The sequence below is a fragment of the Pan paniscus genome, chromosome 1 (assembly GCF_029289425.2).
Source record: "Pan paniscus chromosome 1, NHGRI_mPanPan1-v2.0_pri, whole genome shotgun sequence".
NCBI classification, from domain to species: Eukaryota; Metazoa; Chordata; class Mammalia; order Primates; family Hominidae; genus Pan; species Pan paniscus.
The window spans coordinates 179,916,962-179,930,218 of record NC_073249.2 but is presented as its reverse complement, the minus strand read 5'-3'; the positions used below and the strand labels follow the sequence as shown (position 1 = coordinate 179,930,218).

General features: G+C 40.4%; 1 protein-coding gene across 1 annotated transcript in view; it reads right to left on the bottom strand.

Annotated features, from left to right (window-relative positions):
* The window catches only part of LOC103785155 (putative inactive cytochrome P450 family member 4Z2), a 58,111-nt gene that overhangs the window by 30,549 nt on the left and 14,305 nt on the right, over positions 1–13,257 (bottom strand). Inside the window, exons 4-6 of the mRNA XM_057298965.2 lie at positions 11,875–12,002; positions 9,592–9,716; positions 9,358–9,512 (exon numbers count right to left, since the gene is read on the bottom strand). Of these exons, the coding sequence (XP_057154948.2) occupies positions 9,358–9,512; positions 9,592–9,716; positions 11,875–12,002 (408 nt within the window). The remainder of the gene's footprint in view (positions 1–9,357; positions 9,513–9,591; positions 9,717–11,874; positions 12,003–13,257) is intronic.

The window sequence follows — 13,257 nt, the reverse complement described above, 5'->3', positions numbered from 1 at the left end:
AAATGTATCACACCGAGTTGTTTTAAAGGTTGGAGATGTTTGACATATATGCTTAGAGGTGCTTGGTACATAAATTTAATTCAAATGTTGTAAAATTTGTTCGTGATGTAGGGTACTGTTACCAATCCCTGAGCTTAATTTCTACAACCTAGGATTTGGTTTTAAAGACAAGCTAAAGAAAAAGATGAGATGCCGTATCTCATGGTAGCGCTGGTGCTCAAAATGAGTGGTGGAGGAATACTGAAAATATTCCCCTTGAGAACTGGAACAAGACAAGGAAGCCTACTCTCACCACTCCTATTTAACATAATACTGGGAGTGCTAGCCACAGCAATCAGGCAAGAGAAAGAAAGAAAAAGCATCCAAATAGGAAAATAAGAAATCAAACTATCTCTCTTTGCGGATGATAAATTCTATGCCTGGAAAACCCTGAAGACTCTGCCAAAAGGCTCCTGGAACTGATAAATCACTAGTGGAAATAGAAATTCTCTCCATAACACACATTGTTAGTTCTCTACAGTACATTGCAGCTTTCCAACTTTTCCTTTTTGTGCCTTTTCTACTGGAAACTAGGCTCTAAGCTACTTCTGTGAACAGGAAAGTTCTACCTTTAGCAGTTAGGAGTAAAATGTCTTCCATAGCCAAATTTTAGTCTCCATATTGTCCCACCAGCATGAAAATAGCCCCTCAGTTCCTATGTTCTTTTAAGACATCCAATCTGTTTCCTGTTAAAATGGTACTTAGGGGATTCTAAGTTTGGAAGTTAACTGGAACCATTTTTCTAAGGTAAATGCTTTAGCATGGGCCATAATAGCAGGCAATTTGGCACATTGCCTCCATTAAAGGAGGCTTGCCCAAAAATGACAGTCTCTCATTTTTGGGGGAGCCGGGCAGATTACACAGGTTTAGGAAGTGAAAAGAGGAATGACACAAGGTGGATAAGCTAAGGTAGTGTGGGTAAAGCATCACTTAGTTCATCTGGTTCCATAGCTTGGAGGACCACGCCTTCGACCATAGGTGGCATATTTAACAGGGTGCCGGGACCCAAGAACCAGGGAGAGAAAACAGCCAGAAGGATGCTCCCCTGTCTTGTCCTTCACCCTGGGTCATATGGAAAGGAAGGAGACTAAAAGAACTCTCACATCTTTTTCTAGATGGGTAACAGATTATCTTCAGCTTGCACCCCTCTGGAGTGCACTCTGAAACACTGGAACTTTAACCTCAGGACTTCAAAAAGAAAAGCAACTCATTTTCTTTTGCACAAGTGCATGGCATGTTTACTAAACCCTTGCAAACATTGTAAGGTCAACCCAACTCTTTTAACAATCTTATCAGGCAGGCCCAAAAAAGAATAGTTCCCCCAAATTAGAGAAGTAACCTCCAGGGAAACCAACTGAGGATTCCCCTTATTTGGGGCCCCTTCAAGTTCCCTTCTCATTATAGGACCTTAGGCAAATAAATGGAGACTTAGGCGAGTTTTCTAATGACCCTGATAGGTATTTAGAGGCTTTCCAAAATTTAACTCAGGTATTTCACCTCCCATGGAGGGATGTTATGCTGCTCCTAAACCAGACCCTCACAGCAGCTAAAAAGCAGGCAGCTCTGCAAGCAACAGAAAATGTTGGAGATGAGCAATATATCTCCTATAATACACCAAAAGGGAAGAAAGCAGATAGGGAAAGTGAAGAAATAGCAAAAACACCATTCCCAATTGGGAGAGAGGCAATTCTGGTAAACACCCCTAATTGCAACCCCAATAACTCAGAAGATAAATGGAAAAGGAGGCACTTTTTAATATGCATTTTAGAAGGCCTATGGAAAACCAGGACCAACCCTCTCAATTACTCTAAACTGTCTATAATAGACCAGAAGCCAGATAAGAATTCCGTAGCCTTTACAGAAAGTCTGAGAGAGGCTGTACTAGAACCCCAATATTAGAAGGAAAGTACAGAAGCAAGCTATAGGACCAGGTAGCACCTTAGAGAACCTCTTGAAGGTGGCCACTTTGGTCTTTTATAATAGGGACCAGGGGGAGGCCCAAAAGAAAGAGAAAAAGCTCAGGAGAAGGAGAGAGACGGTAGCAGCAACTTTGCAGGCTTGCAAAGTCCAGGATCCCCAAGTTGCATCCGCTAGTTTCTATCAGTGTGGCATTTTAAGAAGGAGTTCCCAGGCAGCAAGACAAAGCCAGCGTGACCCTGTCCAGCCTGTGGCAGAGATCACTGGAGATGGAAGTGCCCCCAGAGGTGGAGGTCACTGGGTTCAGGACCACTCTCACAGATGGTCCAGCAGGACTGATGGGTCCTGGGACTCAAATGCCGACTCCAGTGTCTCAAACTGCTATTACAGCACGGGAGCCCTGGGTGATTCTGGAAATTCAAGGAAGGAAAGCAGACCTCCTTCTGAACATTAGAGCCAGTCTCCTTTCTCCCCTTTAACTCCAGGCCTCCCCTCTTCCCATAGCACGACCGGAAGGGGCATATCAGGAAAAACTCTAATCCAATGTTTTTCTCAACCTTAGTTGCAGTTAGAACTTATTGTTTACACGTGTTTCCAAATCATTGTCATAATAGCTCTACTAGAGAAAAAAAGCCTCCAGGTTAACCCTAGGAAATAATTTAACTGTTTACACTCCACATGATGTGGCATTATCACTGTCCTGTACGGGGAGCTCTTAGTTAACAAACAGCCAGTAAAGCAAGAAGTACATAAGGCAGGATAAGCAGTAGTCACTCTAAATAATGTCTCTCCCCAGGCACAAGCACTTAATTGACGGAGCTAATAGCTCTTACAAGAGCACTTGAATTAAGCAAGGAAAGGTAGCTAACATTTATACCTACTCCAAGTATGCTCTCTTAGCTCTCCATGCTCATGCTGCCATTTAAAAGGAAAACCGCCAATGGACCTCCTATAAAATATCACCACAAAGTTAGCAGGTTATTACCCTCAGTTTTTCTTCCATGAGCAATAGGAGGGATGCATTGTAGGGGACATCAAAAGGGAACAAATAAGATAGCCGAAGAAAACAAGTTAGCTGATCAGGCAGCTAAATCAAAGGCAAGGAAGCCTCAGGACATCAACATGCTTCAAGCCCCTTCTAATTTAGGAAGGCTTCATAAGAGAAATTAAACCCCAGTATTCCCCTGCAGAAATAAAATAGGCCACTTCTCAAGGGCATACTTTTCAGTTCTCAGGATGGTTACAGTCAGGATGGCAAACTCTATTTGCCAGCCTCCAGCCAATGGAGAGTCCTTAAAATCCTTTGCCAAGCTTTTCACTTGGGAAAGGACAAAAACTTATCAATGTGCTCAGAGATTGTTTCAGGCAGGAAACCTCTAAATTGGTTAAGCATGTAAACTCTCTAGCTCACTTCCAACAGACGATAACACAACTAGCAAGAACCCAATCCCAGAAATAGAAACACCTTTATTTAACCCAGGAAATTTGGTATTGGTGAAAACTCTCAGCTCTTTCTCCTTCCCTAAGTCAAGCTGGAAAAGGCCCTACACTGTTCTTCTTTCAACCCCCTCAGCAGTAAAAGTTACAGGAATCAACTCCTGGATACATCACACTCAAGTCAAAGCCTGAAGAGCTGAGGGAGCAACCCCTGACAGCTCAGAGGAATGTCTCCATATCAATGTGAAGAAACAGAGGATCTTAAGCTGAAAATCATAAAAGATAAGTAACTGAGTGACGGCTACTTATCTTACTCAGTCCCTCTCCTACCTCACCAGATACTTTTCACTCTTTCTAACCTTTCCTCTCAAAGATCATCACCAGATACTAAAATTTCTTTTTAACGCATATTTGCAGGGAGATTTTAATTATTCATAGAATCGCATTTGTAACTTTGTAAATCCCCAAAGGGAAATGTTATGTAAACTTTTCAAAGGAAATTATTTACTATGCCACTCTTGTGGGAATTGTTATAGTCATGCTACTATTTGCAAAAGAACTATACACTGTAGCACCCACAATGTGGAACTCTGGTTGTAAAATTCTAATTGCTGTAATATCTTGCCTAATTATTATCCTTATAACAGGATTAATAATTGCAGGAAAGATTTAGTCAAGGTTGTTTTGCTTATGGCAGGAGTAATAGTTATGGATAAGAAACAAGTATGAAAATTTTACTATCATTAAGTTTAATAGGACTTTTTACTGAAGGTTCGTAATATAATCCACTTTAAGCTATGAAGAGAAGGTTATAAAGAAGATTTTATAAAAGAAAGGATTTTGTATGGTAAATACTTGTCCTAAAAAAGATGACTGGTTGTTTAAAGGAAGAATGTTTAGGACATGTCAGAAAGTTTAAGTGTGTTGTAAGAGGGTCTATGAAAGTCAGAAAAAATTAATAATTAAAGGAAAGGAATTGTGAGATTAACGCTAAAGTTGTTTTAGCATCCAATATCATATTTCTCCCAATCATATTGCAAGTTATAAAAATGGCCTAAGCCTGAACTTCTTCTCTAAGCAAACCTAACTGCTGTGAAGGGGCATTGGACGACAATTCTTTCTGGCTGCTGCCTGCTGAAAAGGGGCGTTGTGTGGGAGAACAGCAGTTGGGCCTCCTCCTGAGGTTGCTCTAAGCGTTCTCAAAAAAATAGCTTGTTCATGTGTGGTTCTGCCTGCAGCACTGTTTGGAGTTTGATTGCTTCTAGGTGAAAAGAGATAAATTTTACAAGAAGGTTTAAAATATAGGGTTAGAATATGAGTATTAAGAGTATCACTGTTAATGGGGATCCTATAGGCCATAACAGAGTTTGATACCTGTTACACCAATGGATTGCAATATTGGCTTCCCTCCATTAGGTGTCGCTGTGCATTACCAGAAACATTAACATAAAAGTAACATTTTTCTTAAGAAAAGCATACATTTCCCCCTTGACTTGTCATTAGAGAATAACTTCCACAGTGTGGAATTCTGGTTGTAAAATTCTAATTGCTGTAATATTTTGCCTAATTATTATCCGTATCCTGCACATCCTGCACATATACCTCGGAACTTAAAAAAAAATTATTAAAAAAACCCATCACAACAATATTTAAAAATATGAGAAGTAGTAAATAGAGGTTCAAATGGTGTAAGATCCTTGCATTTTCAGGGAAGTATTTAATGTAATTACATATGTTAGATTCTAATAAATAAAGACTACATGTTGTAATTTCTAGCATACCCATGAAAATTAAACTTATGATCTAAAACAGAAAAAATAATAATATAAAATGATCCAGCAATTAATAAAAGAAGGGATAAAAATCGGTTAAATAGAAAACAAATAGTTACATGGCATGTTGAAATCCAAATATTCTAGTGATTACATTAAATATAAGTGGTTTAAATGCTCTAACCAAAGCACAAAGATTTTCAGACTACATAAACAAAATCTAAATAAATGCTGCATATGAGAAATAAACCTTGGCTGAGCACAGTGGCTCACGCCTGTAATCCTAGCACTTTGGGAGGCTGACGCAGGCAAATTGCTTGAGCTCAGGAGTTCGAAACCAGCCTGCACAAACTGGTGAAACCCTGCCTCTAGTAAAAAAAATACAAAATTTAGCCGGGTGTGGTGGCACACACCTGTAGTCCCAGCTGCTTGGGGAGCTGAGGCAGGAGGATCACTTGAACCCAGGAGGCTGAGTCTGCAGTGAGCTGAGATAGTGCCACCACACTGCAGCCTGGGTGATAAGGTGAGACCCTGTCTCAAAACAAAACAAAAACAAAAAACAAAAAAAATTGGAGAATCAAATAGACACATTTGAAGAATCAAATAGATGAATAAAAAATGATAAAGGGATGTCACCACCAATCCCACAGAAATACAAACTACCATCAGAGAATACTATAAACAACTCTAAGCAAATAAACTAGTAAATCTAGAAGAAATGGATAAATTCCTCGACACATACACCCTCCCAAGACTAAACCAGGAAGAAGTTGAATCTCTGAATAGACCAATAACAGGCTCTGAAATTGAGGCAATAATTAATAGCCTACCAACCAAAAAAAGTACAGGACCAGATGGATTCACAGCCAAATTCCACCAGAGGGACAAGGAGGAGCTGGTACCATTCCTTCTGAAACTATTCCAATCGATAGAAAAAGAGGGAATCCTCCCTAACTCATTTTATGAGGCCAGCATCATCCTGATACCAAAGCCTGGCAGAGACACAACAAAAAAAGAGAATTTTAGACCAATATCCCTGATGAACATTGATGCAACAATCCTTAATAAAATACTGGCAAACTGAATCCAGCAGCACATCAAAAAGCTTATCCACCATGATCAAGTGGGCTTCACCCCGGGATGCAAGGCTGGTTCAACATACGCAAATCAATCAATGTAATCCAGCATATAAACAGAACCAAAGACAATAACCACATGATTTTCTCAATAGATGTAGAAGAGGCCTTTGACAAAATTCAACAGCCCTTCATGCTAAAAACTCTCAATAAATTAGGTATTGATGGGATGTATCTCAGAATAATAAGAGCTATTTATGACAAACCCACAGCCAATATCATACTGAATGGGCAAAACCTGGAAGCATTCCACTTGAAAACTGGCACATGAGAGGGATGCCCTCTCTCACCACTCCTATTCAATGTAGTGTTGGAAGTTCTGGCCAGGGCAATCAGGCAGGAGAAAGAAATAAAGGGCATTCAATTAGGAAAAGAGGATGTCACACTGTCCCAGTTTGCAGATGACGTTATTGTATATTTAGAAAACCCCATTGTCTCAGCCCAAAATCTCCTTAAGCTGATAAGCAACTTCAGAAAAGTCTCAGGATACAAAATCAATGTGCAAAAATCACAAGCATTCTTATACACCAATAACAGACAAACAGAGAGCAAATCATGAGTGAACTACCATTCACAATTGCTTCAAAGAGAATAAAATACCTAGGAATCCAACTTACAAGGGATGTGAAGGACCTCTTAAAGGGGAACTATAAACCACTGCTCAATGAAATAAAAGAGGACACAAACAAATGGAAGAACATTCCATGCTCATGGGTAGGAAGAATCAATATTGTGAAAATGGCCATACTGCCCAAGGTAATTTATAGATTCAATGCCATCCCCATCAAGCTACCGATGACTTTCTTCACAGAATTGGAAAAGACTACTTTAAAGTTCATATGGAACCAAAAAAGAGCCCTCATTGCCAAGTCAATCGTAAGCCAAAAGAACAAAGCTGGAAGTATCACGCTACCTGACTTCAAACTATACTACAAGGCTACGGTAACCAAAACAGCATGGTACTGGTACCAAAACAGAGATATAGACCAATGGAACAGAACAGAGCCCTCATAAATCATACCACACATGTACACCCATCTGATATTTGACAAACCTGACAAAAACAACCAATGGGGAAAGGATTCCCTATTTAATAAATGGTGCTGGGAAAACTGGCTAGCCATATGTAGAAAGCTGAAACTGGATCCCTTCCTTACACCTTATACAAAAATTAATTCAAGATGGATTAAAGACTTAAATGTTAGACCTAAAACCATAAAAACCCTAGAAGAAAACCTAGGCAATACCATTCAGGGCATAGGCATGGGCAAGGACTTCATGTCTAAAACACCAAAAGCAATGGCAACAAAAACCAAAATTGACAAATGTGATCTAATTAAACTAAAGAGCTTCTGCACAGCAAAAGAAACTACCATCAGAGTGAACAGACAACCTACAGAATGGGAGAAAATTTTTGCAATCTCCTCATCTGACAAAGGGCTAATATCCAGAATCTACAAAGAACTCAAACAAATTTACAAGAAAAAAACAAACAACCCCATCAAAAAGTGGGCAAAGAATATGAACAGACACTTCTCAAAAGAAGACATTTATGCAGCCAACAGACACATGAAAAAATGCTCATCATCACTGGCCATCAGAGAAATGCAAATCAAATCCACAATGAGATACCATCTCACACCAGTTAGAATGGCGATCATTAAAAAGTCAGGAAACAACAGGTGCTGGAGAGGATGTGGAGAAATAGGAACACTTTTACACTGTTGGTGGGACTGTAAACTAGTTCATCCATTGTGGAAGACAGTGTGGCGATTCCTCAAGGATCTAGAACTAGAAATACCATTTGACCCAGCCATCCCATTACTGGGTATATACCCAAAGGATTATATATCATGCTGCTGTAAAGATACATGCACACGTGTGTTTACTGTGGCACTTTTCACAATAGCAAAGACTTGGAACCAACCCAAATGTCCAACAATGATAGACTGGATTAAGAAAATGTGGCACATATACACCATGGAATACTATGCAGCCATAAAAAAGGATGAGTTCATGTCCTTTGTAGGGACATGGATGAAGCTGGAAGCCATCATTCTCAGCAAACTATCACAAGGACAAAAAACCAGACACCGCATGTTCTCACTCATAGGTGGGAATTGAACAATGAGAACACTTGGACACAGGAAGGGGAACATCACACACTGGGGCCTGTTGTGGGGTGGGGGGAGGGGTGTGGGATAGCATTAGGAGATATACCTAAGGTAAATGACAAGTTAATGGGTGCAACACATCAATATGGCACACGTATACATATGTAACAAACCTGCACGTTGTGCACATGTATCCTAGAACTTAAAGTATAATAATAAAAAAAAGGAAAAGAAAAACAAAGAAAGACATAAACCGCAAATATAAGGGCACAGAAATGGAAATAAAAGAGTATGGAATAATATACTATCAAAATACTAACCAAAGGAAAGCAGAGGTTATCATACTAGTATCAGATAGAGTAGATCTTAAGACTAGAAGCATTATTAGAGATAAAGAGACCGATTTTATCAAGATAAAATAATTAATCAGAAATATATTCCAATTGTAAATGGCTATTGTCATAGGTAGATTAATGGTCCCTCAAATTTATCTATGTCCTAAGTCCCCAAAAACCCGTGCAAAAGGAATACTCAGTGGTGTGCTGTGTTGTTTGATGAACTGTGCATAGTAGGCAGTACCCACTCATGTTCAGTACTTGCTCAGATGTCCTGTTCTGTCTTCCTACAGAAATGTACTTCCTTTCACTTTTACTTTTTTTCACATCTGAAGCTGCTCCATAAGAAATGAAGCAAAATAGACAGATGTTTTGCTTATTGTATTAGTTCTAACTCCAAACATTAAAATGCAGCTATATATAGTCAATAATATAATACCCTCTACATAGCATTTATGTAGCACATTCATTTAAGAGGTACAAATTAGCATTTCTGAATGATGACCATGCCATATGTCCATAGTAGAAGCAGCCATAACCAGAGTCTATGTCTCAGACAATGAGATGTCTCATAGTGGACTCTGGCCATGTAAATCCCAGGACTAACCTGTGAACTGATGAAGTTCTTGGTTAAATTTAGAAAAGATTTGGCCTTGAGAGGTGAATTTGAAAACCAGGTCGTTGTGATGTAGAAAATTGTTCATGCGCTGGTTGGAGATTTTGCTAAGGTTGAACACTGCCTTCAGGTATGAGTCCAGGGTACTGGAATAGGGAAGATGGAACAACATGTTAGTGGGTGACACAGTTATTGGCAAACAATTACCTTCCTTTTGTCACTGACCTGTCCAACTGGATGCTGCCCTGGTGGCTGAAGGCACACTTCATGATGCTGTCCAGGGTCATCAGGGAGACATGTTGAAAGAGCTCCAGACGTGAGTTTTGGGCAATGTGTTCCTCCCATTTGTTCTGGGGCAGGAGATGAATATCATGATCATACACATGCCCATCATTTCCCAATTTCTAAGTTATTTTATGTCCCTTTTAGAGCTTGCCAGGGTTTGAAAATATAAAGTGTACAAAATGAATTTGCCTTATTATGACAACCATATAAAATAAAACACCTTGTCAGTATTGAAAATGATACTGTGCCTTAGATGCTATTTGTGACTTTGTAAGGGTGGGGAAATAGCTATTTTTCCCTCTTTTTCAAGTTTCATTAGTACAATTTATATGACTTTTATCATGGAAAAACTAAGCTGACAAAACATGGAATAAAAAATAAATAAGAATTCAAAAACATCTGTAGAGAGCATAAATAAACAGAGGTTTTTGATTCTAGGAAAAGATCCCTAAAAATATTTAGTACTTGACAAGTTTTTTCCCAGATCCATTGAGAATTTAGAGAGGAATTAGAGATAGTTCTTATTCTCAAAGAGTTTGCAGTTAAGAGTCAAGACAGAAAACCCTCAACTATATATTAGAATTCGGATGTATTTACCCCCTTGGACATACCTGCCAATATCCCAGAAAATTTCACTTTGTCAAAAGCCAAGTGTTTATTGAGATGAAGTTCTCCATTTCAATATAAATATTTATATACTTTTAAGCTGTTATTAACTCTGTAATGTGAATTAATTAATTAATTCAATTTGAAAGCTTTTTTCCAAACACATTACTAAAATCAGATGTTCTGAAAGATTGCAACTATCATGGAGCCAAGAAGAGTAGAGAAACAGCAAGAGGTAGGTGATAATGGGGCTGGTGTCTATTTGGATGTGGGTAAGGGCATTGCAAGGAGAGGCACTGGTTGGAGCAGGCTGAAGGGGGCATCATCAGGAAGGAGCCTTAGACTCGAAGAGAGGTGCATCAGTTCAGGGTGCGCTCTTCCAACTCAAGGAGGCTTGAGTTTGAACTCAACTCTTCCTCTAATCTGCTTATGATCTTGTATTTTTAGTAGAGATGGGGTTTGGCCATGTTGGCCAGGCTGGTCTTGAACTCCTGGGCTCAAGCCATCTACCCACCTTGGCCTCCCAAAGTGCTGGGATTACAGGCATGAGCCACTGCACCTGGCCTGCCTTGTGACCTTGAACAAACTACTTAATCTCTGCATCTCAATATCCTTACTAGCAAAATGGAGATAATACAGCAAAATTGTAAGACTGTAGTAGTATAAAAGGATATAATAAGCCTGATGCATAGTAAGTGCTTAAAAAGTATTTGCAGTCACTATATTTATATGTTTTGCTTTGATTTTTATTTTGGAGTGGGACGTGGGCATGGTGACGAGGGTCATAAAGGATAACAACATGGCACACTGGAAAATATGGGGCCAGTATGAATCCAAGCTGACGTGTTTAGGGGAACCCATGTCTCTGAGCCCCTGTATCATTAAGAAGTCTTTGTGACTAGGATTGAGATCCTGTGTATAGAATTGCTTTACTCCATGCCTGGGATCTTAGAAACTTAGTCTTTGAGTTGTCGCAATCACCTCTTTCAGGACCCCTGAAACAGACCTTAGGTGTACTCAAAACCACCTGGCATGTCTTTGCCATCCAAACTCCAAGAGGACAGGTGTGGAGACACACAACTGTGTCTTCTCTATGGGTTTTAGATTGTCTTGTGAAATCTCTGCACCCTCTTCTGCCTCAGCCAAAGCTAAAGCTCCCTTTTCTCCTTGACCACAAGGTCGTCTTTTCTCTGAGTCCCCATCTCTAGAAATCCTCCCCTTTCTCCAAGACTCAGCTCCTGTCACCTTTCTTAGGAAGTCTTTCCTGACTCGACCTCCTGAACATGATACATTTCTCTATGTTGGCATGGCTACTCCTATGGGTGTCTTTGCTCTTCTGCCTTGTGTTCTCCAAATGTAGTGAGTCTACTGGACTCACTCACTCATTCATTCAGCTACTTCTCATTGAGCACCTACCCTGAGTCCATCCCTGTGAGAAGTGTTGGGTATACAAGACAGGGTCCTTGCCCTGATGATGATGGTCATGGTCTAAACATCAAATAACCCCATATCAACTGCTGTGAACATGGTTCTGAGGGAACTCAGAGTCTCCCACACCATATGACTGGCAGCACCTCACTTCAGAGGCCAGGTACGAATGCTCTCTTCTCCTCTTACCAGCATCATCCGAACACTCTCAGACATCATGGTGATGAATATTTTCAGAATGCTGATGTTGAAGCCAGGTTTCACAATCTGGCGGTGCTTTTTCCATTTAGAACCATCCAGGGTCACAAGTCCTCGACCTGATGAAATGAGAGGGGCAACTGTTTCTATCACAGGCCAGGTAAGTGAAGAAAGACTAGGCAGGCAGTGAGCAATTCCCTATCTATGACACTGGAGAAAAGCTAGAGTGGACAGAGCTTTGAAAGAGTGAATGAGCAGGAGTAGACCTAACTCTTTGGGAATTAAGTCCAAATCAGAAAATTTGTTTATACAATGAACTCAAAAAAAGGTCCATCCTATCCTATTTGATGGTCAGATTCATCAGCCGCTTGATAAGAGTTCAAATTTAGGGTGGGTGAGAATTACCCGAGGTGCTTGCTAGAGGCAGATTCCTTGGCTTAATCCTTCCGAGCCAATAATTCCTAGGTGTTGAAGTAGAATCAAGGACTTTTGAGTTATGACAAGGGTCCCAGCTAGTTCAGGTCCACACTTTGAGAAATACTGCCTTAGACTGGCACAAAGTTCCAGACTGAAGCAGAGGTGCTGCTTTCTTTCCATCACTTTTGTGCTTCTCTTCAGGCTGAGGATCAATGATGGAGGACTAAAGGGGCTTTTCTTTATCATTCCTGCTGGACAAGTGGGTTTGAGATCTCCACTGAGTTCATAAAAGACTTAGTTTATGAGAGTGGATTCTTTCAAAGGGATCCTCAAGAGCAAGATTTTCCAGGGGCAATTAGATTGTGGAAAACTGATAATGAAATTTGTGGTGAATAATATTTTAAATTCTCTGTAAGGTGGAAAATCTAAGGAGAGGGAGAGAAGGTGCCCATGCACATTTGATCCAGGGATCTGGGGCTACTACCCAGATCCTGAATCTTCTGGTGTGAACTTGCTTAGCTGCACAGGCAGGTTGCCCAGAAAAGGGAGGTGAAGTGTGGAGGGAAAAGGAGAGAGAATGATCTTAAGCAACTTTCACAACGGCAACCTCTTCCAGGGCACCATTCTCAGTAAGGTCCATGTTAGCAGGCTGAGGGACTCTCCTTCTCTTTCCATGATCCTCAAGTGGGGACTACCTGGGATAGTGACATCAGTTGGTGTGAGGAGGAGAGCATACAACCCCCTAGGCCCCTTCTTATTCCTCCACCCCTACCCCTAGTTACACCAGAAATAAAGGACCAGTCCCAAACAGGTAGAATAAGAGGAGAAGCTATGAAGGACAAGGCAAGATTGAGCTCAGGTTTCTGAAGCAAAAGCGAGTGTAGGTTGTGGTAAGGTGAGGGAGACAGGAGCATTTAGTGTCTATCAGGAAAGTAATTTCTTCCCCCACCTCCACCT